This window comes from Harpia harpyja, chromosome Z, assembly GCF_026419915.1.
Source record: "Harpia harpyja isolate bHarHar1 chromosome Z, bHarHar1 primary haplotype, whole genome shotgun sequence".
NCBI classification, from domain to species: Eukaryota; Metazoa; Chordata; class Aves; order Accipitriformes; family Accipitridae; genus Harpia; species Harpia harpyja.
The window spans coordinates 18,851,179-18,878,860 of NC_068969.1; the positions used below are offsets into that span (position 1 = coordinate 18,851,179).

The window sequence follows — 27,682 nt, forward strand, 5'->3', positions numbered from 1 at the left end:
ATAGTACATACTCCACATTTTCAGGTGTAGGAGTCTCATTTCCATGCAGTGAGAATCCCTGCAGCCATAACCTTCAAAGAAACATCCTCACGAACTCAACATAACCAGCATATTCCAAATTCCAAGGCGAGAAGATCCATTCTGAGTCTGCCCAGAATTATTACCACAATGCAGTGCTTGGGGACACTGTGCTGCAAAAAGCCGTTCTTTAAATGACATTACTGCAGTTTAGAGGCATTTATTTATCCTAAATAGTTAAAAGTTTGTTACAGGATCATCTATATTTCAATAGATACAGAAGCATCTATTGTTATGACAGAAGTCTTAACTGTTCTCTTACCTCAGGGTCTGTTCAGTCTGGAAGCAAATTGTTAGTCTTCAAAGACATTTCCTATTGTTGTAGGTTTGTTATGAACTAACCCTTGAGAAAATTTACAGCAAATGTAAAAATTTTATTCACTCTCTTTAGGTACAAATTCTAACACAAATCCTTGAAGATAAGAGGTAAATAGAAAATGGAATAAAATCTATTATGGATTTAACAGAGTTGTAGGATGCAAGAGAAACCTTGCAGGGATTTCTATTAAGATAATTTACTTTCTAGATAAAGAAAATTCCATGTATCTAGTTTAAACTATATATCAAAGCATTTATTTTGATACCACAGATATTTCCTTATCTAATTGAAGAAGATAAGGATGGTGGTAAGGAAATGGCTAAAGAGTGAACAATGGCACTTTCTGTTCAAAACGAGATAGGATGGAGTTCCTCACCAGTCAGTCTTGGTAGTGTTCAACCATGGCCTTGCAAAGAGGCACACGGAAAACCTCAGCGCAGGGAACAGGCAGCACCTCATGACCTCAGCCTGGGAGAGTAACAGTGGGTGACATTCAGCAGCACAAACTTCAAGGCCACTCTCCGAGGTAGAATTGGTAGGAACATATGCTATCAGCAAGGAGGCATGAGCTGAAAAAAGCAAGCCTAGAATATTAGTCAAACACTTGCTGACTGTGAATTGCTAGTGTGATGCAGCTATGAAAAAGGCAAAAGCAACACAGGCTGTAGAAAATGAAGTATTTGCAGCAGAGATGGGGAAGTGCTAATGACACTCTGGAACACTGGCAATGGCAGATGTCAAATAAAGTGCATAATTCTGGTAATCCTTGTTCAAAAAAGATTCACCTAAATTGCAAGGGATGCAAGGAGGGCTACAAAGATAGGCAGAGAAAAAAAGGGGATGAAGAGGCCATGGTTATTTTATGCCTACTGAAATGTCACCTGGGTGAAGGAAAATACATCAGGGCCATCCTACTGAGGGGAGAAAAGAACACAGTTAAGAAGTAAGATATAGGTATGATCAGGACATGAATCAGTTTGGCTTGCATATTAGAATAATATCTCATCAGAGAAGTGAGTGTCTGCAACAATCTTTGTTAGAAATTGTATGGCAAAACATTGCCAGTTTAAGACCAAGAGGATTACTTTCTGAACCAGACTAGGAGACATTGCCTGCCCAAACAAAAGCCTGGACATGACGACCCACAGGTTTTAGCTCCATAGAAGCTTAACAGTGGGATGCAAACTGAGGTTTCTAAGAGATTGCAAGTATGCTGCTTACAAAAACCACCCTTCTAGAACAAGTAGATAAACATAAACTAAGTAATTTCCATAGAGAACACACTAAGAATCTGGGATGCTGATCTCTTCTACTAACAGAGCTGCTGGCAAAGACTTTAATTTTGCTATCGCTCAGCAGAAGGGCAATGCTGGTGTCAGATGCCAGACAACAGCATTAGAAGAAGCAGCAATCCTCCAAAAAGAGACAGGCATATATTACAGCATTTGTGCAATGAGTCAGAAAAAGCTGTAAATCAACCCAAGATCCTCTGGAACAAAGCTGCTTCAGGAATATAAAATCTCTGTCATGGGCTGAGGATCTAGGAAGGCAAGTCATTCATTTGGGCTGTATTTCATAATCCCATGTTATCAAACTTATGTTGTAGTTTCCCCTTTCCTCAGGGGCAGCAACAGCACATTCCAGGTAGCAATTGCAAGGCATGTAATATATTGTACCCCTTTGTGGTAAGTATATTACAATGCCTTAAATGGGAAAGACTTAATTAGACATAAGAAGTTTTGGTTCTGTTCTCAATTCCGCCACAAATCCAGCGTATGGCCACTGGCAAGTAACTTATTTTCCTTGTATTTACCTTCAAAAAAGAGAAAACTAATAACTTTTCTCTAAAACTCTTGTTTGTCCACTTAGAACATCTCAGCAATTCTTTTTAGTATGCCTTTATAGAGCACTTTCCAAAATAAATAAATAAATAAATACCAGTTATGGTCCAACATTGTACAAATAGTAAGTGAAAATGATCTTCAGTGATGACACTGTTGAATACATATGCACAGAAACAGTAGAAATAGTAAAGGTAATCTTAAAATTTAATCAGAAAATCAAAACAATGGAAAAATATTAGGAATGTAGAGCTCATTAGGGCAAGCAGAGTCTATTAACTGTTCAGCTGTCCAAGCATAGAGCAGAAAATCTCTTGTTTACTTATCACCGAGTACAATGACCACTATGATCCCAGCTGTAATCAAATACATAATTGAAAGTGAACTAAACCAGAGAAATCAAAACTAAAAATCACAGGGCCAGATCTTTCCTCCACTGACTTCAATGGAATTACCTGGCTGAACACTCCCACTCACTCCCGCAAGTCAAAAGCTAACAATTATTACTCTGAACAGCTTCACACTGCTGATGGTATCTTTCCCATAAACTAGAAAGCTTATGCACGATGACCTAAATTAGTACAAGACACTTGGTTTGTTTTTTGTTTTTTTTTTTCTGGCTTTTCTGTCTATATAAAAATTAGATGTACACTGTTACCCTAATATTTACATAAAGCGTAACAATGAATTCAGTAGCTGGGTCAGCAGCAGTTCATCTGCATGATAGCCATCTGCATCGTTGCATTTTAGTCTGTTTCAATGCATCTTAAGTCACAAAATAAAGTAATGGGGAACAGACTGGCTACAGCTTCACCTCTACTTACTGTTCTATTTATGAAGACTGATGACTAAAAACTGTAACAGGCAAATAAGAAAAACAGTATGAAATGCATCTAGAATAATATGGAACAATTACATGTCACAAAATGTAACCACTTGGAAATTCAGTCTGTCAAGGAACTGGACATTTAATTATTATAATCATTCTAAACATGAACTAATTGAAACTGAAGATTCACTTTTATCCAGAATTTTGCTTATGAATTTTAAGTATGTTACCTATCAGGATATAACCAAAGCTATGAAAATCCAAACAAATTACTCTCCTTCCAGTAAGCCTTTACTTATGTAGTACAAGCATGCTCTCCTTTTTCTGAGGCATCTTGAATGAATATTTCTAGCTAATGGCTAAATTCTTTTCCATATCTAGATTCAAAGAGGCAAGGAATATGTGTACTTTGCTATTCCCCTAGAGAATGGATTTATTTTAGGACAAGAAAAACTATGTCTACTTTCAAATTTTGTCTCTTCCTCATGCTTTCCTGCCATCACTTATGAATGTAAAAGTTAAACTACCTAGAACTATATAAGGAAATAAATCTAATTGCACAGATATAACCAAAGTATGCCCAACAATAATTGCTACTGATTTATAAGTTCCATCTTTTCACCTTCATACAACCTTGAGAGTTACTAAACCACAGTTGAAAATACACTAAGACATAATTTACTAACACTGTCCTGTCAACTCACTTAGCATTGGGATCAGCTTTCTATTTTTATGTTGTACTGTATGTGAGAAGTACCTCAGACAAATCCATAGAAACATAGAATCATTTAGGTTGGAAAAGACCTTTAAGGTCCTCTGTATTGGTTCTAACATAAGTATTTTCTTTCTATGACCCCCTAGGTTACATTCATAATCTAAACTCGTTTAAAACAATTTTACATATCTTAGTGTCATTAAGAAAGTCTTATCCTTGATGCACCACAGAAGTTCAGGTGTATGCTTCCACAGATTTCTGCCTAGTGTCAGATCCTTGGCAATCCAAGGTGCATTTCAGGTAGAATCAAATCTCCTTGCTCTTTCTTGTGAAATTAAAATGTACCATTCTGTACAGCAAAATCCAGGTTCAGGAACTGCAGCCACAGTTGAAAGGAGAAGTATTGTCCTTTTTGCTGACTAATTTTGCAAGTTCAAAGAACTAAGTCAATAGCATCATCACAAAAAAGGGTCTCTGTGTAACAGCCAAGCAACAGTTGCACATGCCTTTGTTCTTGTAGTGACCCACAGGTTTATTCTTTGCTACCGTGTTACCTATAAAAGAAGAGGAAAGAGTTACCCACACAGAATCGATCAAACAAGGATGATAACACATGCTTTGTTGCTGCAAAGGAACTATACACACAAATACATCATGAATGACCTTGCCCTGGCCACACCTATATACCTTGCAGAGAAACAGAACCTATATGTAACTGTTAATTACACTGTTATTCAATAGCATAAGGGATATTTGCACATAAAGAAATGGCCGTTCACTATTAAATTTGTCACCAACATCTCATGGAAATCTCCTTCTACTTTATTTTGCTTAGCATCATTTTCTACACCAATGCTTACGGCAGAAGTGTACAACTTACATCCCAAAAGACCATTTCATGCAAACTGCTACCCATGCCCAGCAGTCCATCTTATGGAAGGGAACCAGGGATCAGACAGAACGTGGTCTGCAGAGGGGATGAATTGTTCTTGCAGCAGAAGCAACTCCCAGATAGCACTTCTCCCATGGGACCCCACGGTCTCTTCCCCTTAAAACCATACGCACACTCAGTCAGGTGCTTCAGGGACGTATGTGCAAGCCTTAATGCACACACACAGTGCACAAACCCAGTGAGGTTTGGCTACACGGTGAGGAGGGGTCATGTCAGAGTTCCCATCCTCGAAATGGATGAGAATAGGCAGCCTGCAAGGAGGAAAGCTTTGTCGGCTCTGCTCTGTAGTGTCTAGATGTGTTACAAAACTAAACAGACACTCAGCATAGAGAAGTTTTTATTTTCTTCCCTGAGGTAACTGATGTAAGATACAAGCTCTTCAGCTTTTCATGTTTTAACTGTCCCTCCCAGCTACTAACTATCCATCTAAATACTGAGTAGCATCAGGAGTCTCCTGTGTTTCATATACTTGAAATTACTCTATTATTTTCACAAAATGAAAAGATAGAGGACTTAAAATTGATTAAATGGCATTTCCTCTTTCAGCATATAATTAACCTGTGGAAGTCATTGTCCCAACTAGCACTGATCCCAGGGTCTTAGAAAGCTTCAAAAATTTATTAGAAATTTAAATGGTAATGAGATCATCTTTGGTACATAACATAGAAAAAAAATTAATATGGAATGGATTTAAACTCTTGTGTTTTAGACATAAGCCAACTATTAAATTGGAAGAATTTCATGTATGTGTACATTTTCTATAATTGTCCACATGGGGTTTGCTGTGTCTTTCTGATTTAAGTATCCCAGCACGGAGACACACAGGCTATTGTATGGTTTGGAATACTCATCTGATAGTTGATACAGTCCTCTTTGTGTAAAGTTTTAATAATGCACTTCATATATATTTTGTTGATTGAGCTGAGTGTGGACAAGTATTTTGTTCATTTTTTAAATAAAAAAAATAAGTTATATCATACTTTCCTTCTCCCTACAACAAGGGAAATTTTCTTTCCATTCTATTTTCCTTCCAGTTCAATATTGCCTGTGCCACAAGCTTCTCTTCAGAGTCTGGAGTAACCACTACTCGCTATATTTGAGCAACAACTATATCTTGGTAGTCAGAGAAAACCACTCACAAGCAGGCAAAATACCTACAGAGGAAATATGGATTCCAGGACAGATTTTGTAGCACAGCTTTTGCTGTCTTAGCAAGCAGACATCTGCATGTAAGTTTGTCATCCAGGGCTTCCTTAAGGTACAGGAGAGAGAAAGAAGTACTCGTGGGAACACTCTTGTGGATGGGCACAGTCATGCTGTGAGACCACCCATTTCTCCCCACATGACTTTGGAGAATCCTGAACAACACAGCTTGGATGGAAACATGCCTGCAGCTGGGCACAATGAATCCCACCCACAAAACCTTGGACAAATCATGTCTTTTCTTACTTGGACCAATACAGACGACAAATTTCATTATTTCAGACTGATTCTCAGAAGGTACAATACTAAAAGCTAACTACTGGAGTACAACAACTTGGTGCTTTTAGAAATGTCACTACTACTGAGGATATAGCTATATTAAATCTCAGCCTCCAAAAGTAACTCTTCAGGGTTCATTTACTAACAACAGAGGTAAATGCACAGAAGAAGCTTTTATGGGTCAAACCCAAAGTATTTAAAAGCATGAAAGTAAGTATGTCCCTGAAGTATCCACACATAAAACACATACAGCAAAAAATGGAAGAACTTCTAGCACAGAGTAATTAAAAGGGGAGGGACTGAGATACCTTTTTAAGGGATCTGCCCTTTAAGGCAGTCTGCCTGTTGCCTTCTCTAACATAGCCAATCACTACTTAAAGGTTAGGACTCTCTTGTGTCATTTCAATGTAATGTTTAACCACTAACTTTGTTATTCATATCTACATCTATATTGTTGCAGTACTTCAGGACCCCAATCAGAATCAGGATCTCCCTTATGTTGTTGCTAACCACATGCACAAGAAAATACAGTCCTACCTTAACATGCTCAAATCTAAAACAACACAGTACAGCGAAAGAAAAACAAAGCCATGCAAGGAAAATGAACAGTTCTCATGTCAGTAATACAGTAGAATGATTCACATCTGAGCACAAGTGCCAGTTGTTTGCTGATCCTTTCAATTAAATGCCCCTCAAAGAAATCTCCTATGGTGATAAAAATCAATGCAAAATGCATTACTCCACCTCCCAGCAAAGTAGAGGAAGAGTTTAATGAAACAACATTTGCACTCACATTGCTATACTCTGCCCTCTGTTAGACGCACACAAACTCACTGGAGTTGATGAATTTGCACAGGTCTAATTGCAGGCAGGATGATTTGTCCCACTCTAGCTTTATAAAGACATCCCTAAACTCATCAGAATGCATTACCATATTCTGTAGTTTGCTGGTTGCAATATTTGTCATGGATAATAAAATAAATGATCCATGCCAAATTTGCCCTTCTATTAGTAAACTCCCACTGACTCAGGCTGCCTCTTCTCACTGTTTAAGAGCAAGAGTCATGAACACAGGCTATATGACTCGTGGTCAGTTGACCTCGATGAACTAAAAGGCAACTGTTCACAGGAAGGAAGAGACAGCTGCATGAAAGAAGACTTGACGCCCCAGGCCTTCAGTCATCAATGCCAACATAAAGTCCTTTCTTCTACTCTTCATCCCTCTAGTATCTATTGAAGGCATCAAGGATATTTAAGCCTGGCTTACTCTTTTCAGTAAGGTCCTTTTGGTATAAATTGCCAGCTCTCTTCTGGTATGTCCAGAGACAAAGTTGTCTTATTCAATATCTAGAACTCCTACTTCACCACTCTCACCGTTCAGTGTGATGCTACAACACTACCCCTTATCTATATATGAGTAGTTAAAAGTCAGTGCCTGTGAAAAAAATAAAAGGCTGAGGGTAATCTATATCTTGCAGTAACTGACTGCCAGTTACCCATACTGATTCTAGGGTGTGCAGGTCAACTTTAGGTTTAGTATCCATCACAGGAGAACAGCAGGACCTAGGCACTGTTATATAGTGCTATAGACTACATCTCTGGCATTTGATAAATAACATTGGTTTGTAATAATTCCTCTGTTCTTAAAAACAGGAATACGGTTTTTCAGACTGGTTGGTTTGGTCAGATTTTTCCAACGAGCCTGCCACCATGCAATGTCTGTAGCTGGACTTTAGACCACCGGTATCACACCACAGCTGTCCAAACCATCTAATTTTCTCTCTTTCATCCAGAAATTAGTACAGTTTTCACTCCTTAGAACAGCCATTATTAAACAACATTTGGTGTCAGTATTTGCTTATTAACTCAGACTGTAACTTAATCAACAACATTCATTCCTAACTAGAAGAGGCTGTAAAGGGAAAAGCTAAGCATATGTCTTTCCTTGCTATTGCCTGCTAAAGACTCTTGTTTTATGATATATTTAGATACGCAGTTTGCTATGACTTGTTGAACTTCAATGCACTGAGCTCATTTTAGATTGTTAAGCAGACAGAGGACATGATATTTTCTCTCTGCTGGCCATTAATTAAGAAATAGGATGGCATAGCAAAGGGTTTTTTTAAAAAAACAGGCCATCTGCAGGATGGCCTGTAATTAGAAATGATCTCAACCAGCCTGATTTCCAGTGGTGCTCAGTGTCCCACAGTTCCCACTGACGTCAGTGCAGGTTCTCAACAGCTCCCAAGACAGGCTGCTACTTTCAAAAGCTAAAAGGGCTTTCTCGTAGCTCAGGAATCTAAATTTAGGTGACACTGGTAAAGACTCTGGATCCATGTACTCAGTCTGAAAATTGAAGAATTGATCCTGGAACATGATTATCCCTCTAGCACTGGTCACAACGGAATAGTTTCTTTCTCACTAAAGACTGAAGCGGGGCCTTCTTCAGTTTAGACTCCAGCACCCAATAACTTAAGTAGGCCAGCAGTGAAGGGCCAGTTCTGACCCAACATTTCCCTCTCTGAGAACAACTGCATTAATCACCGCTTTCCAAAACATTGAGGAGTCCAGTACTGGTGCTCACACCCACAGATGCAATGCAATAAGCAAGTGCTATCAGCAGACTGCCACCTTTAAATATAGGCGATCTCTGTACTTGCCTTTGTGGTTTTGACTTTATTTCCACTGCTGCAAGACCAACCTGAATAGTCTGGTAGTACTTTACAGTCCTCTCCATCCAAACAGGGGTTCATATGACACCACCACTTCTGTAGGACAATGGAAGCTAGAAAAAGAGATAGGAAAGAGAAACAATCTTTTTTTTATTACCGTTGGTTTTAGTAGGGAAGTTGTGTGATGTTCAATTGTTTGATTTCAAAAGGTAGAACAAACAGTTACTGGTTTAATAGCTAATCGCACTGATTGTGTTTGAGCTAAAAATGTGGTTAAAAAACTTCACCAGCACACAGAAGGGTAAATGCTATACGCAAATGGTGAAGACAGGCAAGCACCACCAGAGATTGACTCCAACATTTGAACTGACCTCTGGAAATACCTTTCCATCTCCACTGACTACAAAGATGACCTGCCTCCTTCATTTACATGCTTCAGTCAAGTACCTGCTGTAATGCAGAATGGAACTAAGGCTTCTTGTTTAACCCGGATATGCATATGTGAGACTGGATGAAGAAATTCCAGTTCCTCCCTTCACTGGATGAGAAAATAGAACTGCACAGAGATGTAAGCATGTGAGGTCTGTCAGCAAATAGTGCAGATAAGAATGTGGAAACTACTGGAAAGCATTAGATTACTAACTAAAAATCTACTTGCAGTTACACTGCCAGTTTTGCAGTATGTTTTGGAAGACTACAGCAGTACACCTTAACTGTGAAAACTTATTAATTTTCTACCCTTAAGCCAATTTCCATTAATAAGACCATGCTTGTTATTTTTACAAGTGTAGTCATGACTTTATACTGCTGTTAACAACAGATATATTTTCCCACAAACAGCTGCAAACATCTGCATGCATTTCTCAGTTCTGCGTTGTACATGGGATTCATCAAATCCCAGAAAATTATTAGGAAATATATCAGTCGACAATCTTACATAATCTAAATTGGATTTCAAAATAAAATATGGCTTAAAATGTTGATTTAGTTAGTCTGCATTATGCTACTATGTGCACAAAATAGTGAACTGTGTGCTTTAAAGGATACCACATCCAAAAGAGATGAACAAAAATAATTTAGTCTACTTCTTATAAAGGCCTTTTTTCCCTTTTCATTTCAAGGTAGATTCGTACTTTTGCAGCCTTCAAATTAGGGTGACAAGCAGGCAAGCTGACATCAGGATATTGCTGAAATGTTCATTCAATTATTTTTGTTTTGTGCTTTCACTCTAAACCTACATGAAAAGCACTATGAAAAATACACTTCTGGAACACCAGTTTGGCTTTTATAAACTATTCTTTCAATCTCATAAAATTATAAAATAAACGCATGATTCCTTTCACTAGTCATTTGGATCTTAGATCATTTGCATTGATGCTGATTGATTGTTGACAAAACGGGTGAAACTTGACTGTGCTTCCTAGGAGGCGAGGGATCATTTCCACTCCAGACATATGGTCCAGCCATCTATTTTATCTATATTATCTCTGCTACTTTCTAAATTTGTTTCAATTTCTATACGACATGTATTTCAGGTAAACACAAGCAAGTCTAGAAGACCAGATTCCAGAAGACTGAGGGCGTGTGCAGAGTTCCCTAAGCAAGCAGGAGATCCTGGTAGCAAGCTAGCTGTGTCTTCAGAGCTCTGCTTCAAAGCCAGCAAGTCCTTCTGGGACACCTGGCTACCACATTACACAGCTCTGCACAGTGCTGTTGTGAGTGTGGATGCAGTGACATGCTGAGACTTCGGCTGCACTCTGGCATGTGAACATGCTTTCGTATATTTAGTGCTACCCTAATAACGTAAGTTCAACTTCAGACCTTGAAAACCACCTTTCGCTCACCTGTCTCCTGCAGGTACCTAGCATGCCTTGTGCCTCAGTTACTCTGGTAACTCCTTAGATCCAAGCGTTTTGGTATTGGTTTGGGTGCAATATACTTTGAGGCCACAGAAAATACACTGAACATGGCAGTTCTTATTTATCTGTACAACCTGCATCAACCTGCTCCTACCACTTGATTCAAAAAAAAAAAAAAAAAAGGCACTAGATGACAGGCCAAAAGTGCAGCACAGGAGTGGGTTCACACAGCATTCTTGACCAATGGTGCCCACACAACTTCCCGGTCCGTGTAGAACTGAAGATAGTGAAACTGGCCCATCATCTCCAGCAGTACCATCTTCTATTAAAACAAGCACAGATGTGAATGGGAAACGTTGCTAAGTCAATCTGTAACTCAAACAAGATCCACAAGCTCTTCAACAGAGGGCATATTTCACCTTCTATTTATCTCTTGTTTAGACACTTTCATAGAAAGTGACTCCTACCCTTCTGTTGACTGATTTCTATTCTGTGCAGATACCTCTCCTCAGACTAATGGCAACACGTTGAAATACTTAATACAGATCTCATTCCATTAGCTTCCAGCAAATCCTCAATTCTTTGCTGTAGGAATCCACTAATTCTTACATCCATTTTATGTCCGATTTCTTTATAGTTGTAATGTCCACTCTGTTGATCTGTATGTCCTAACTGGCTATAGCTGTTTGTGTCAAACACACCCCCGAGATTAGCCCATTAAAATTCTCCATCAGAGCCTTAGGCTTACCTTCATAGCTATAGTTCTTTAACTATCATCCCTGTGACTATGTGACTCACTGGAGGATATAAAGGCTTCCTCTTCTTTTCAGATTGAGGCACTCTTGGAGAGGTTTCAACAGATGACTTTTCTAAGAAATGAGAGCAGCTGTGTCACTCTCATACACAACCACCCTCATGAAGGGAAAGGAGACGGCTTTAGTTTGACATCAGCCAGATGATTTGCTGGAAATCAGCCAGAAACCAGCCAGAAATTCTGCCAGAAATAAATCTTCTGCTGACATCGCTCCCTAGATAATGTAACTCCATGGAAACAGTAGGTTCATAGAAAGTAAAGCCAAAAAGTGTCAATACATTATCTCATTTTGCCTCACGAATTCACTGTGTTGTGCCCCCAGTTGTATTTGGCTACACAGTGTCTTCCAAGCCAATCTGGAACAGGTGAAGAAAGAAACTTCTCCCATTGTAATTTTTTCTGACAATTAAACAATCTCAGCATGAAACACACAGCCTTAGTTTTCTTCCTCTCCCCACCTCTTCTGTTGTGCTTTCTTCTCCTACATTACAGCACCTGTTAGCAATCATCATTTTCCCCATGTGAAGGTATTAAAAGTGCTGCAATCCAGTAACTTTTCAATCTTCTGCCTGATAAGCTGAGCTGATTGAACTTCTTCAGTTTCTCACCATAATGCATTTGTCTTTATTAACGCAGTTATTTCAAACAGGTTCCACTTCCTGTGAGTAGGACTACGCCATGTGACTGCCTTGGGCTTGTTGTTAATTACTCCTTTGCCCCACCGGATGAATCCCATACATGTTTTTGTCAGGGGAGATTCTATATTTGCTTTTGGGTCAGTGCTGGAAATGTTGCAGAGTGTCAGGTGGAGAGCTAAGCACTGTGAAATCCCGGTAGGTATGTGCCATTTGACTACCACTTCTACTGATGACTCTGGGTAAAGATGTGGTTTTGAGGTATGCTAGGTAGCTGACACTAAGCAGTGCACACAATGGCATATGGTACAAAATTAAATAGCTTACAAAAAGTAAGACTTAAATCCTCAAATGTATTTAGTAACCAAATCTTTAGTTGAATAAATTATACATTATCTTCCAAGGTAACTTGGAAAACCGGGGCTTACATGCATTAAACCCAGAAACTATCTGTATTAGTCTTGAAAACTCCTCAGCAAATGAAATCAGTTGTGTCTGGCAAATCTCTTTTTGGAAAGCCACATAAACTCTTGTGATCTGTACTCCAGGAATTCCTTGCTAATTGAATACCATATCAGCTTTTCAGTTACTTGCACAGGATTGAGATCAGCCTCAGTCATCCCTAAGCATCTAGACCATGCTGCCTACCCTCTCAAAAGTGGCACAATACTCGTGATTTTCTAGAATACCCCAAGTGTTCTGAAATACATTTTGAATTACAACAACTGACCAGAGATCTATCAGACAGCTTGTTAGGACTCTAAACTACCCAGGGTCAGAATTAAAAAAAAAAAAAAAAAAAAAAATTAATCCCAGTAGATGTTGGTTAGCACCTTCTTTAGTTAACAGTAAGTCAGAAAGTACTTCCCCATCCTGTTACTTACCAAAAGGAGGACTGTGATCCTGATCCACCTCAGCATTAACAACATCAATATTTCACTCATTATGGGCCAATATTTTTTTTTTAAGGATTCCTGTGTGTTCTACTTAAACAAGCGAATTCATACTGTCTTTAGTCTGGACAAATACAGATTTCTTTCCTACTCCACTGGATTAAGCTCTATTCCATATAAATTTTCAGTACACTATTCATACTACTGTATATTTCCTTTTATTCTTTGAATACTGACACAGCATTAGCATCCTTATGAATTCTCAAGTATTCTGAAATCCATTTAAAAACAGTGGGAGGGAAATCTTCTCAGCTATTTCTTCTTTTATCTATTTCTTATGTATTGATTTTTTGTTTTCTTGTTTCTATATGCTCTCTTCCCTTCAGTCTGTAACCCCAATGGGCTTTCAGCCAAAATCGTCTTTTTTCTTCATTGCTGCTCTTTGGCCCTACAGAAAATTCTTAAACAATTCTTTAGTCCCAGTCACATTTTTTCCAATCTGAGTGTTTCCTCCTCATAATTTCTAGGACTAATAGAATTGCCTGGATGGAAGATGATTTGGCTAGTGATGATTTACTTAGAGGCATTTAATGCACTTAGCTAAGATAGCTACTCTACAGACAAAAGTTATTAATGTTTTATCTTCTTCGCAGTAGCTGTTAGACAAGCTGGAGGTACTTACTCAAGGATGTTTATTTCCATAAAGAAAATAGGTATAAACAAAATCTCATGACTACTTTAAATGTAATTTAGTCATTGACAGAAGAATGAGTTGACCTTTGCTAAGCAAAATTTTCTATAGCTGCAATCAAGTAGTATAGCTACAACTGAACGCAGGGTATACAGGCTGTGTAGTATGTCCTCTCTGCATATTTAAATACTTTCTTTCATATGCTCTGCTTTCTTCTGAGTTTAGTGACTTAATTTATCTACAGCAACATTTCTCAAAGCATCAGATGGGCCTGTGCTTGGAAGCTCAAATAACCCCCAGGAAAATGAGGTGTGCACGTGTACAGAAAAACTAGCCTTGTTTTATTTGTTTGCCAATGCTTGTCAATAGCTTTCACAACTATGTTCAAATACACAAATGACAGAGTTTCTTGTTAGATGCATCCAAAATACAATTATCTAAGTAAGTAAGTGTTTTATCATGGGCAAAGGATAAAAAATATCCTGATCCAAAGAGTTCTTGCCCTGTACTCTTATCCAGGCTATGACAAGTGACTTTACTGTGCTTGTAAAAATGCTAGGAAGATCTCAGTCTATAACAAACACTGATTTTCACCTTCATATCCTTCTTTTTAAATGAAGTACTTTGACTTCTACTACCAATATTTAAAGTTTCTGAGATGAAAGACACTGTAGAAATACAAAGCACTCTATAAATGTCAGTTAGGCCCCACAACACAGTATTACTGTAGAACATGGAAAAGCACTGTTTTGTAGCAATCAAGGCACTTAAGATTTTCACTTTATGTATTTTCTAAATTTAACTAGCTTTTACTTTCCTTTCTGCACCACTTCAACACCTTTTCCTTGGAACTCACCTGGATATCTATCATTTCTTCTGTAACACAAGTACTTGTCTCCTCCTTAGCACATACCATGAGAAAAAAATGTCACTTCTATGTGTAGGTGTATGCCTGAAAGTAATCATGCAAACAGCCATTCTGACTTGACTCAAACAGGGGGCCTTCCCGAAATTTTGGTAGCTGTGAATATTGGTACATGTATTCACTACCTCTTTGAGCAGGGCTTAGCCTTAACATATAGTGCTGCTCCAATAAACTGCTGCTTTAAATCTGACCTTGTGTAAAATTCTTTAGCATCTGTCAACCTATTTCAAAATGTAAATATCCAGCTGGTCTATGACTGTATCCTAAAAAACATGATGATGGGCTTTGTAAGCCTATTTCATGGCCTATATATACAAAAGGGCACAACGCCCAATACTCATCAGCAAGGAGCTCTGTCTGATGAACTAGGCTCTACCCCCACCCAAATTAACAAACAAGCTGTCACTCAAACCCAGTGGGATCTAGGTCATGAAACCCATATGCTGCAAGACTGAGAAAACTAAGGAAAAATACCCAACTAAATTAAAAACCTGTAAAATACTAAGGCCAGATGTATAAATTTCAAATGAGAAAGACTTATTTTAACTTTAATTTTTAATTTAAAAAAAAAAATCCAAATAGGTTATAGCAGAAAGCTGCTCAAGTGTCAAGTTTGAGTCCAGAACAGAAAGGTAAGTACAGTTTGTCTAGACTTTGCTAAAGTCCCAGACCTTTGCAGTCTTCCACATTCTGTGAAAATCTATTTCTTGCTGTAGTCTTAATTTCTCATGGAACATCTACAATCTATGACCATGTAGATATGCTTGTCTGACCTACAGGAAAGCTAGAATCAAACTCCTTGCTTCCTCGGTTGTTAACACTAAAAGAGAAATCAGACCTTCAATTTAAAAATAGCAAGAAGAAACAGACTTCTGTAAAATCATCATGCAGATCTCGACAAAATTAATTGTAATTATTTAATTATATAATCATCCATTTGTTTGGTCAAGAAAACATAATTACATTCCAATAGCTTTATAAAGGCTGCTACTCTGCATAGAACATGAAATATGATCCCATTTACTCCAATGGTCTTCTTGGTGCTGACCAAGAACAGCTGAAACACACAAACCCTGAAAAGTTCACAGGCAATGTGGATAGAAGAAAGACTGATTTCACCCTATTTACTATTGTTTTCCAATATGACTTGCAGAGTTATTTTCCTTTTGAGTATATGTAAAGAGGCTAAAATCCAAACAGAACATATTTTCTAAATCCAAATAGAATATACTTAATCATATCTGCTATAAAAACTACTAAGCACTAAGCTACTTTTACTGAGAATTCCAATAGGTAAAAGCATCTCTCTGTGTATGATTAAAAATCGTGTAGTCTGACACAACAGCTGGGTGGTACTTTCTGGACACATACTCAATGAATGTGAACTACATTGTTTTCTTATTTTGTCCAAACACAGTTTAGCACATAAGTAATTTGAGGGAGGTCAGTCACTGGAACAGGCTCCCCGGGGAAGTGGTCACAGCACCAAGGCTGTCAGAGTTCAAGGAGCATGTGGATGACACTCTTAGTCGTATGATTTAGTTTTAAGTAGTTCTGTGAGGAGTAGGGAGTTGAATTCGATGATCCTTATGGGTCCCTTCCAACTTGAGATATTCTATGATTCTATGATTGGAGGTAGGAACTACAGGTACCAAGCACCATGTGCATGCTGTGCATGATCAACAGCACAAAGGCAATTGCTGCCCTGATGTAAATGATAACTACTACTGGATAAGGTCTGGGGTTCAAGGAAAATACTTTAAAAGACTACTACAAGCCAATTGCTCTATAAATTTTTTTCTTTTGGTTAGAAAAGTAACTCTGTGCTTTGGGCATGTCCTTCCTTTTAAGCTCAGGGCAAAATATAGGCAAATTAAACAGCTCTGCATTCAGTAAAAAAGAAAATGAAATGTCTGTATCAGACTGAAATATGCAAATTCAAGACACAAACTGTTTCTGGCTTCCACGGTGTAGAAGCCTACTAAAAGATATGTATAGAGTGGGAGAAAACACATCTAATCCTGAGGCTAAGGAAAGATAGTTATAGCTTCCATGCTACAGCAACTGACTGTAGTCCCAGATGCTTGCAAAAATAAGTGAAGCATGCTAAAGCATTACCTTAAGGGGTAAGGGGATTCAAAGGCTTCCACTTTAGAAAGTGGAAAAATCTTACATTCATCATACTTTGTCATACTTAATTTCAACTATACTTGAAGAAAAAACAGCTACTAAATTCTTTCAGCAATGTATTGGTTTTGGCTGGGATAGAGTTAATTTTCTTCATAGTAGCTAGTATGGGGCTACATTCTGGATTTGTGCTGGAAACAGTGTTGATAATATGGGGATGTTTTAGTTATTGCTGAGCAGTGCTTACACAGAGTCAAGGCCTTTTCTGCTTCTCCCACGACCCCACCAGTGAGAAGGCTTGGGGGTGCACAAGAAGCTGGGAGGGGGCACAGCCAGGACAGCTAACCCCAACTGATCCAAGAGATATTCCAGACCGTAGGACACCATGCTCAGCAGATAAATCTGGGGGAAGAAGAAGGAAGCGGGGGACATTCAGAGCGATGGCGTTTGTCTTCCCAAGTACCTGTTACGTGTGATGGAGCCCTGCTTTCCTGGAGATGGCTGAACACCTGCCTGCTGATGGGAAACAGTGAATGAATTCCTTGGTTTGCTTTGCTTGCGTGCACGGCTTTTGCTTTACCTATTAACTGTCCTTATCTCAGCCCAGGATTTTTCTCATTTTTACTCCTCCAGTTCTCTTCCCCATCCCACCACAGGTGGAGTGAGCGAGCGTCTGTGTGGTGCCGAGTTGCTGGCTGGGGTTAAACGACAACAAGCAACTCTTTGCATTGACTGAATTAAGCTTCTATAGTATTGTGCATTTATATCTTTCTATCATAGAATGACAGTGTCACCTTTGCAATCCTTAAGCAAGTTTAAAACAATGCCTGACTTTTATTATCTGTTGTATGTAAAAGTATTTCTGCTCTTTGACGTGTCACCTAAAAATACAGAAGGTACTTCTGATTTGACAGGAAAACTACTTAACAAATTGCACAATTAAAGTTGATTGTGTTCCTGAATTACAAGGCATGAAAAGACTAAGCATCTAAAAGAAAAAAAAAAAAAAAAAACCACAAACCTACTTTCTCTTTCTTAAATAAGAGATTCTCAAAACAGATAATAGGTTAAAAAAATCAGACATTGCAGGTATTTAGTTTTACGTTTAAAACTAAATAGCTCTGAATGTTAGATTAAAAATTGGATTTTGAAGCTTTTGTTTTATATTTAACTTGAAATGGTTGCAATTTTATATGAAAATGAATGAAAACAGAAGGGTCTTGCTTATGAATTAATGCAATGGGAGTTCTGGTAACTTTTAGACTTTTTCTAGGAAAAAAGTCTGTCTTGGAGTAACTGTTTACTAAGTTAACAAGAGCGACGGCCTCTCCAGGGAATAGACTCTGCTGGTAGAAAAGGAAGAAGAGTAACGCACAGTTTCTGAACTGCCAGTTAGCCAGAGAGGAAAATGGGGGTGTGAGGTGCAGAGTGAACCTCAGTGAGGCAAGTTTTATATAGCCTCAGAATGCCTCGTCAACATTACAATCAAGGTAAATTGATTATATACACTAAAGCTAAAATCTTAATTTCAAATGAGTTATACTGCTAAAAGCATAAGGATGGCAACTTTGAGCTCTGTGAGGATTTCAACAACTACCTAGGAAGGTGACGGACTAAGGCAACTGTACCACATTTTTCCTTCATCAGGTAGGTGTCCTAGCTCAGACACTGTGCCCTGTGCAGCAGTACACTTGCTCTGCTCTCCAGACTCTAATGTATTTGGGGTTACAACACATGAAACTGAATAGACATGAGGCATCATTGTAGCGCTGGTGTCCAGCATAAGAGCCCATTAGGCACATAAAACGGTGAAGCATTCATCTAGAGAACAGCTCTCAAAATCAGACGCCCCAGCACTATCTGCATGCCCAGTCTCAGGGCTGCATTTATTATCCAGTGAATTTTTAGCCAAGCTACTAAGTCTAAAGACAATTGGAAGGGTTAATATCATAAGCTTGAATTTCTTGGCTTATGTTGTTTTCAGACTAGTTTTAAAGGAGAATTCTTGTGTGAAAAAATTAAGAAGTTTTATTGGCACAGACATGAAATGGACGGGTACATATATTAAGAGGATTAATTACACCCAGATTTATGCACAGACTCATTATCATCAATGCACAGAGATGTTTCCAAAATTAACAAAAGGAAGGATTATGCTTTTGAGGCAGTGGGAAGTCAAACAATCAAGGAGACTGAACTTCTTAAACAATCTTAATGAACCATGAGTGAGCGGGAGACTGCTTACCTTCCACGCATGAGGGCTGAGCCCTTGTCGTACCAGCCACCTGCCCTGGGAAGCAGGAACACTTGACTGTTTGCGATCTTTCTTCAATCCGGTTCTTATTGCAGCAACGATGCACTGCCACAACTTCACATGTCCCTTGCTTGACTTGGTGCTGGCCTAATAATTGCAGAGATAAGTGATGGAGAGCAAAACAAAACATCAGTGCATGAAGAAAAAGACAGTTCGTGCAGTCCTACAAGATACTGAATCTCTCGAACACCAGTTTAAATCCCAAGAAGAAGAAAGGGCAAAGCATCTTGTAGGATCTGGCTTATTCCCTGAGTTTATCCTATTCTTACTAATAAAGATTAATTCATCATAACAAGTCAATTTTTCAGTCTATCTTTCCTGGCCCTTACAAAGCCATAGGGAAAGGAGACTGGAGTAGTCAATTAGATGGATTAGACAAGAAGACATGCAGAGACACAGCACACTCCTCCTTCCTTTGGCTTCCTGTCTTGCATTAGGTTTTATACTTAATTCTTTCCCTCCATAAATGGACACAATGGACAGAATAATACTTAATACAACGGAGACTTATCTTAAATAGTAGGGAAACTTTCTAATATAACAAAATTTGAGCACTGCTTGCTATGCCTATCATTGCAGGTAGGCTAAGAACAAGGTAGGCTGAAAAGCTGTCATAGATAGTCAAGCGTTGTCAAAAAAAACCCAAAACAAAAAAAAAAAAAACCAAAACAAACCCAAACAACTACATGGATTTCTCAAGTTCCCTCACAGACTATTTTGAAGAAACCTGCCATAAATATTCTATCCTATTGCTTTCCTCACAATTCACTGTCTCCTATTGTGAGTTTATTTTTCCCTTCCTCTCCTTTCCTTGCTCCTGCCTTCACATCTTAGCTCCACTGCTCCTTGCACCTGACCATTTTCTTCCACTGCCAAACTTACACTCTGCCCTGCCTAAAACCCTTTCTTTGAAACCCCACTTCACAAAACCCCTCTCCTCTTTGCATAAGTCATTTCCATGCCCTCACTTCCCTGAACAGCCTTCAAGTGCTTCTTCTTGCATTTGTCTCGTCTTATTTAGAGTAGAGCCTTGGATGGCTCTTATCTGTGTTTGTAAAGCACCTTGTAAATTAACAGCACTACAGAACAGGGTGAGTTTTTTAATAAGTGAGCTTGACAGAGGGACAACGCTGAGAATAATAAAAATATTCACCCTCAAAGCAGTACAGGCTCCTTATACAAAAGAGACTACAGTACAGATATTGGTGTAGGTAATATCAAAGGCACAGCAGACTAAAGAAAGGAAGGTGAAAGGGAGAGCCCTCTTCAGAAGCAGAAAATCCTCCAAGTGGCAAGCCTGGAGGATTGTCCTGTTTCCTACTCACTCCATGCTTGCCCTGTTTTGGTTTTGATTTGTTTTTTACAGTATCTGTTACTAAAACCAGACACAGTATTTTGAGATGGAGAACACCTTGGTCTGATGCAATACGGCCAAGCTTACATCCTTATAGATGAAATCTTATTGAGTGATTAAGATCACTGTACTTTTTGGCCAGAAATTTTTATGAGTTAATTAAGTGGGGAATCTTAACCTTGAAAAGAGTTAGCAATGCAATTTAGGCTTCTAAGGGGGTTTTCCAAAAAAAAGGAGAGGATTCAAATATATATATGAATAACTTTTTTAAAGGTTGGCTTGGCAATGTTCCTTTGCTGTGTATGTCTTGGTTTCACAAGTATTTCAAGCACAGCTAAAGGGCTGCCTGACTTTTGTTGCCAAATTTGTATTCACAACAACCTCAATGGACAAGAAACTATGTATATGCAATCCTGGAAAGGAAATTTAGTCTTCTATTTGTGTACTCAACATGTAAAAAGAAATTATATATACAGAGATGTTTTTCGGGTTTTTTGCAGGGAAAAAGCTACACTGTACTTTTAAGCAAAATATGCTACAGCAGAAAAATGCATAAGGTATTCTACAGAAAGTTGGAAAACTGTTGAAGACAGCATAGAAGTATCTTACATAGCTGCTGTAATAAGTTTATTGGCAGACTGTGAATTTTCATGCAAGTACCTAATACCCATGTCATAATAAACATGAAAAAAAATGAAAACAGCTACCAGCTTGTAGGACAGTAGCTTCTCTGTAAGTCAATATGGAAAATAACAACACAAATAGAGAAATTTAATTGCCTACGCCACTTCATTCCAAAATATTGTTCTACAAAACACCTAACATGACAATGTATGGAGATAATAAGCAGATGGCCAGGGGTTCTGACAGAAAAGATTTTGTAAAATGAGGTTGTTAATTTAAGTGAGTATATTTATTTATTTATTAGATTTACAGCCTGAGTCAGAACTCGTTGGAGTAAACAAGGAAAATTTCCATTGGTTTCCTATAGTGCTTACAGTGGTGGTCCTGCATTCACTGGAGTCGACAACAAAATTTCTATTGACTTCAGGAGAGCAAGGTCACAGTCTGAACTGCCTCTTGAGAGGGAAATTTTATAAGGGAGGGAAGAAAAAGCAAAAATTTGGAACGGCTCAGGCCACATACTTGAGTTTGCCATGTATCTCATCTGAAAGACCAAGCAGCCAGGTCTTCTTTCTAATTAAAGTCATTATTCACCAGATATCAGATGCCAAGATAAGAGTAGAAGCCATTTTTTCAGAAGGTACATCATAAGGATGGACTAGATCCAGCCCCAACAATCAATATGTAGCTGAAAGAATGTCTATTTTCAAGCTCAAATTCTGCTTCCTTTAGGTGAACAGTCCTGTTAAGTCAATACCAAAATAAATCAAACAGGTTGGCCCTGAACATACAGCCCAAAAAAACCTGGGGGTCAATTTCAATTACCTTGTTTGAGTTTTTAAGCAGCGACAGTGCTCCTCTGAAGTGCCAGGAGTCAACAGGTACACGGATGTTTGCAGAAGGCAAAATTAAGTTACCTCATGAATGCATCCTTTTGTTTAGTAGCTGTTTTACTGAACAATTATTCATGCTTCACAGCTACACAAGCAGGTAAGAGAAGGTGTCCCCTCTTCATCTGCTGGCAGGGGTAGGATGCTAAGGTTTGAAAGTACTGCTGCTATGCAAAGGAAGACAGCGTTCTCCTCCCTTGTCCCTAGCACGCAGCTCTTATGGAGTATAACAGTGAAAGGTACTAAAAAGCCAAAGACATCTGCATGCATCATTTGCATTAATTGGATTGCCCTTGTAATAGTCTTTCCCCTCCTACGTGTTCACGTCTATATTTCCTCCTGCTTGTTCACGCACATCTTAACACTTTTTATTCTGTTGAACACCATATGCATTTCTTCTTAATATTCAGACACATCTGTGAACAGGTGCTGAACAAACACTAAGTGTTAACATGCTAACTTTCTGTCCCCTTTTTGTCAGTGTTCGGCAATCTAGAGGAGAAGCACTCATTTTGCAGAGTGGCTTTCAGATTTAAGAAAACTCACAGAGTATCTTAAAAACTAACCATCAACTCAGTCCATTCTCTGCCTAGACCTACTGAAACCTGTTGTATCTACATTCAGGTGCCCAAAGGCAGCAAAAAGAATATAAGAATACTATCCAGCACATTTTAATCTCCATCTTGCACTAGATAAACCTTCATCTCGGGTATAAAGAACATTTAAGGTACAGTGGAGAGCATAATGACAGAAAAACCAAGAACAGCCTTAAAATATTTTATAATCAATGAATTCTCAGGAAGCCAAGACATTACAGGAGCAGGGACTGAAGAATTTTTAAAGTGTGAAGATCACAGTAAGTGAATTCTACACCAGGCACATCACAAAAGCCATTTCAGGGAGAACTGCAATAGGAGATAGGGAGAAAGCCAGGCTGTGGAGAGCAAAGCCCCTTTGGGCTCACTTATAAAAAGCCCATAAATTCATAGCTCTTCACCTGTAAACCTATTCAGATCTGCAACTTAAGGGCTGTCAATATTTGCAGTTGAAATTCAGTTACATTTTCACATTTAAATAAGAAAACTCTCTAAGGAGAGATACATCTTATCAGCAACAGGACCAGAGAAAGGTTGCTGTCGTAGAACACCTTCTGCATACCGAAGAGGGGATGTCTGCCAGCCAGGCACTGTGGAGGACAGAGGATGAATGTTGAAAAGTATGGTGCTGTGGGTTACCTCTGATCAGAAGTCTGGCACGTGTTGCTGTCCATATCCCAATTTCTTTACAGCTTAGCTTCCCTAGAAATACCAACATTATTCAAGTTCACTAAGGACACTTTCCCTAGATCTCTATACAGGGCACAGACATAACAGGATAGGGCTCACTATTGGAAGCAACCTCCACAACACTCCCTACTATGAATTTTGCTGCCTTTCATAACAAGATACCTATGGATAATAAAAGCCTTCAGGTGCCCGTGTCCAGAATGCCTCCCAATAACCTCAAGGACTGGCCACACGAAGGCTCTGTGACCATTTCTTTGTTATCTGTGGGCTTTCCAGCCCAGAAGATGGTAGACTGTGTAGAGCTGCTACGCAGCCTTCACAGTTTTCAGAGATGGCAGTCATCATCTCCGAAGACCAAGAAGGTACAAACTAGGAAGTTATTAGGCTTCCACATTACAAGCCAGCACAAGTGTTGTGAGTAGAGTTGACTGAATAATCACCACTGAACTGTTTATTCTCAGTTTAATACATTTTTTCAACTAACATATTTGACAAGACCATATTTTCACTTTCTTCATAGAAGTCAGGGGGCAGATATGCAATTAATGCTTCTAAAACTCTTTGAAATCCTCAAATGAAAAGAGGGAAATACAATTATTGTTAATAAAATATCAAATATCACAGTGAAGTACTTCAAAACTACAAGGAAAATATCAAAGAAAGAGGAAGGCTTTCAGAAAGTTGCTAGCCAATTCTGTCCACATCCATTTCATCTCTGTGACTAATTCTAATCAGTCCCAAGGAGTACTCTTTCAATGCAATATACATGCAGGCAGCATGCTCTTATCAGAAATCCTGAATAACCTCCTTTTTTTCTAATTTCTTAGCTAAGAAACATACGGAAAAGACACATTTAAAGGGAGTTTTTATCACTGTTTCATAAGCTGCCCTCTTTGACGAAGAAAGCAACTAGTACTGTGGAGAAGAGCACATCTAGACAGTAGGACAACATGACCCTAGCTCAGCACATTCTTCAGTAAGCCTCAAAACCGGCAATCTTGGTCTGCACAAAAACAACTGCATCATTTATTTAAAGAGCAAGAGGATGTCTGTCAATAGGGAGATGAATGGCTGTGGAACCTAATATTGCAGACAACAGTAAGAGAAACAAATGAGTTTAGGAGTCAGCACTGATGCTATTTGGAAGAGGAAAGCACTCTAAAAAGCTTGGTGCCGGTTCATCATCTGCTCTGCCTTCATCTCATGCTGGCTTTTGCCTACAAGTATATGAACACACAGAAGCACACACCAAGAGGCAAATATTCTTAGAAAAACACATATATTAAAGGAAATAACATTTTCTATTTTTCACATTTTTTTACCAAACATATTTATGAGAACCTCTTCAGCTCAAGGGGTGCTTTCTGGGGGGAAAGAGGAGAAGGGCTCTTTCTAAAGATGACACCTCTTCTCAAGAGAAGCAGCAAAAAGTCACTTGGAATGTAAAATTAACACACCATCTTCTAGGCTGAGAATTTCAGTGGAGCATTTCTCTATTATCATTCTATCAGCCACTGGATTTTTTTCTTAATAATTTCACACTCATGTCAAGGTCCTGACTTAGATGCTCTCCTTCCTCAAGGATATACAATATTTATATATATACTTTCTCATAAATTGTCTCTGCATATACAATTCAGTCCAGTTTCACTTGTAAAGTTTTACCTTTTCAGTTGTTGGCAGTAAGGGACTGTTCAGAGATGGTACAGAACTGCCACAAAAGGCCAGTTCAACTGCTCTACGGATAAATAGACAAGAAATATCTTCCCATAATCACCTACCCATGATAACAGGCAAAGTAAGATGTAGCGCACACAGGAAAAAAAAAAAAAAAAAAAAAAGGAGCAAGGAATCCAGTTTGCTATCCATTAGTCTCACATTCCTCAAATACATAGCAGTATTGTGATTACTAATGCTAACATCTGTAACAAAGCAAGCAAGAAAAGATACAATGATCTCCCCGATGAAGGAATTGAAGTTGATGCTCACACATTGTGCAGGTTTCCAACCGAAGAGTTTCTCACAGCCCATAAAGTTACAGCGTTTGTTCCAATCAAGACATTTGTGCTTCATCAGCTGCGGAAACCAGTAGTATGGCATGTGCAAAATCACAATCAGCATTTTAACTGGATAACCAGGGAACCAGCACTGAACCACTTTAACTTATTTTGGGCAAGAAGTGACAACCTGAGGAAAACAGCAACTCTTAAAACAAGCAACCAATTTGAGAGGAACCCTAGGGGTACAGGAGATCTAGATGTGTATTTGAAAAAAAGGTGAGTGACCTCAAACCCTGATAATGAGACCCAAAAAGTTAATGAAATCAAAAGCATAACCTTTCAGTGCAGGTGGAGGAACATGCTGACACAGCTGGAGTCAATCATGTAATACAGTGAATTCTTTGCCGAGTGTCAGAGGTCACATCCATATGGAGATTAAAGTCCCCTGGAATAAGTAGCATAGGTGACCTTAGATCAGACACAAGCACTGAGACTTCTCCAAGGAATGAAGCATTAAATCTGAGTGGTCGATAAATCAAAACAGCCAAGACCAAAGGAGGTGCTGCAAATAGGGGAAGGAGGAGGGAAAAGTTGCTGCAAATGAAAAGAAAGGTGGATGAAGAGTGACCTGGAAGCAAAAACAAATTAAAACATGAGTCTCTCTACCTGCTGGAGTGCCACGCTGAAGTTAATCAATAAGGACTGCCTTTCAGCCAGGCAGTAATGTTCATCCTGGTTCAAGCACACATATCACTTGTACAAATGAAATATAAGCATAAAACTTCATAAAGTACCTCAGAGTAAAGTGGTGCTAATCATTTCCTGCGGGAAACTTTCTACTATGTGGCTATTTTAGGTGAGGCAGAGAAGAAAATACAAGGGAAAGATCTGGTTTTCCATCATAACTTGCAGCAAATGAGCAACATTGTGCTCTGTAATATAGAAGTATTTCCCACATGTCCCATTAACATTCACTCTCGCTGTTACATGCGGACCACTCTTTTTCTCTCATTTGTTCCTTCCTTCACAAATTTGTCATGAGAGAAAGGGAAAAAGAATGAAACTAGTTCCCTAGAGAGATTTCTGCTTGCCTGAAGAAAGCAGGTACACACAAACATGTATAGGCCAGGCTTACAGTTATTCACCAGTTTGTAAGCAAAAATTAAATTTTCCACCCCAATTGTGAGGGCTGATGGCCTCTAAAAACAGGGTCACTCTTGCAATAGGAAAGCAAAAGTGGCATACCTGGGACTGCAAATTGGGAAGGACTATCCCATCCACATCCATAACTAACTCTTCATCGGTGGCAGAAGCCATCCTGACCAAGATATCATTAATGCAGCCCTAGCAGGCACCAGGGCCCAGGTGAGCTCGCTGTCCCCAGCAGCCTGCTGTCATTTGCAGCTGCTCACCACACCCTAACTCAGAACTGTACTTGTACAACTTATTACTTCACATCTATGGCATGCCAGAAGTTCCTTTAATATTATCATAAACTTTAAGAAGGAAAAAAAAAGAAAGAAAAACTCTTAAGTCTGCCTCATGTAGGCAACAAAATAAATTTTGAGGATTAGGCCTTGTGCCTTTCTGAGCATTCCTTCATCACCTGAAATATTAAATGACCATTTGGAGCTTAGCTAAGTAAAACAAACATTTGTAATATACTAAATACCAGAGGTATTTTAATACAGTTCAGGGTCATTCATCAGACAAGAATGATATTTGTTTAGAGAATATGAAACAGCAATTGTCATCTAAGTCATTAAGCTCTGCAGATTAAGTAAACGGCAGTTGCCAGAAAACAAAGTAGATGTTTGTGAAAGAAGCATTTTCTTCATTTCAAGTGAAAATAGAATCTTTATTCTCATGTCCAGGTATAAAGGGTAAAACTGAGGAGGGCAACCAAGGAAATTTGTACTCTGTTCCATTTCAGTACTAGAAACAGCTCAGATTTACACGGTACACAGAACTTCTGCTTTTCTGGTTTTTATTTTTTAAATGCAAAGGTGCATTTCCCTCCTTAAATGAAATTACTTTTATGGGACTGTAAAGTAATAGGACTGCGCCTGAATTTGGCAGTTAGAGGTAGGAAAATGAATAATTATTCATTAGTTAACCCTCATCTAAGAATCTGCTCAAGAAAGATCTAGACAACTGTTGTCGTTAAATGGTGTGGTTTATGAAAGTTTTTCTGGTTTTCCTGTTTGACAGTCTTAATTTAAAAGACTGACTTTGGCAGTGAATCTCACCTTCCATTAATTGCTTTGTGTTTATTAAAATCATGTAGCAGTATTTGTTGCTACTAGAATTGCCTTTTGCAAAAAAACAGGACCAGTGGGAAAGACTGCAAATTTGAATGATACATTTCATTGCTGAAGTGAG

At 38.6% G+C, this 27,682-nt stretch overlaps 1 protein-coding gene across 5 annotated transcripts in view; it reads right to left on the bottom strand.

Moving 5' to 3' along the window:
* Positions 1-2,424: 2,424 nt before the first annotated feature.
* TAFA4 (TAFA chemokine like family member 4) overlaps positions 2,425-27,682 on the bottom strand; it is an 86,731-nt gene continuing 61,473 nt past the window's right edge. For 3 of the 5 annotated variants that reach the window (XM_052778615.1, XM_052778614.1, XM_052778613.1), the window contains 3 exons: positions 19,078-19,233; positions 8,918-9,001; positions 2,425-4,336 (listed from right to left, as the gene is read on the bottom strand). In XM_052778615.1, coding sequence (XP_052634575.1) covers positions 4,224-4,336; positions 8,918-9,001; positions 19,078-19,233 — 353 coding nt within the window. In that variant the 3' untranslated portion in view covers positions 2,425-4,223. Of the gene's footprint in view, positions 4,337-8,849; positions 9,002-19,077; positions 19,234-27,682 lie in introns of those variants that run through there. The other 2 variants (XM_052778618.1, XM_052778617.1) reach the window with 2 other exon arrangements.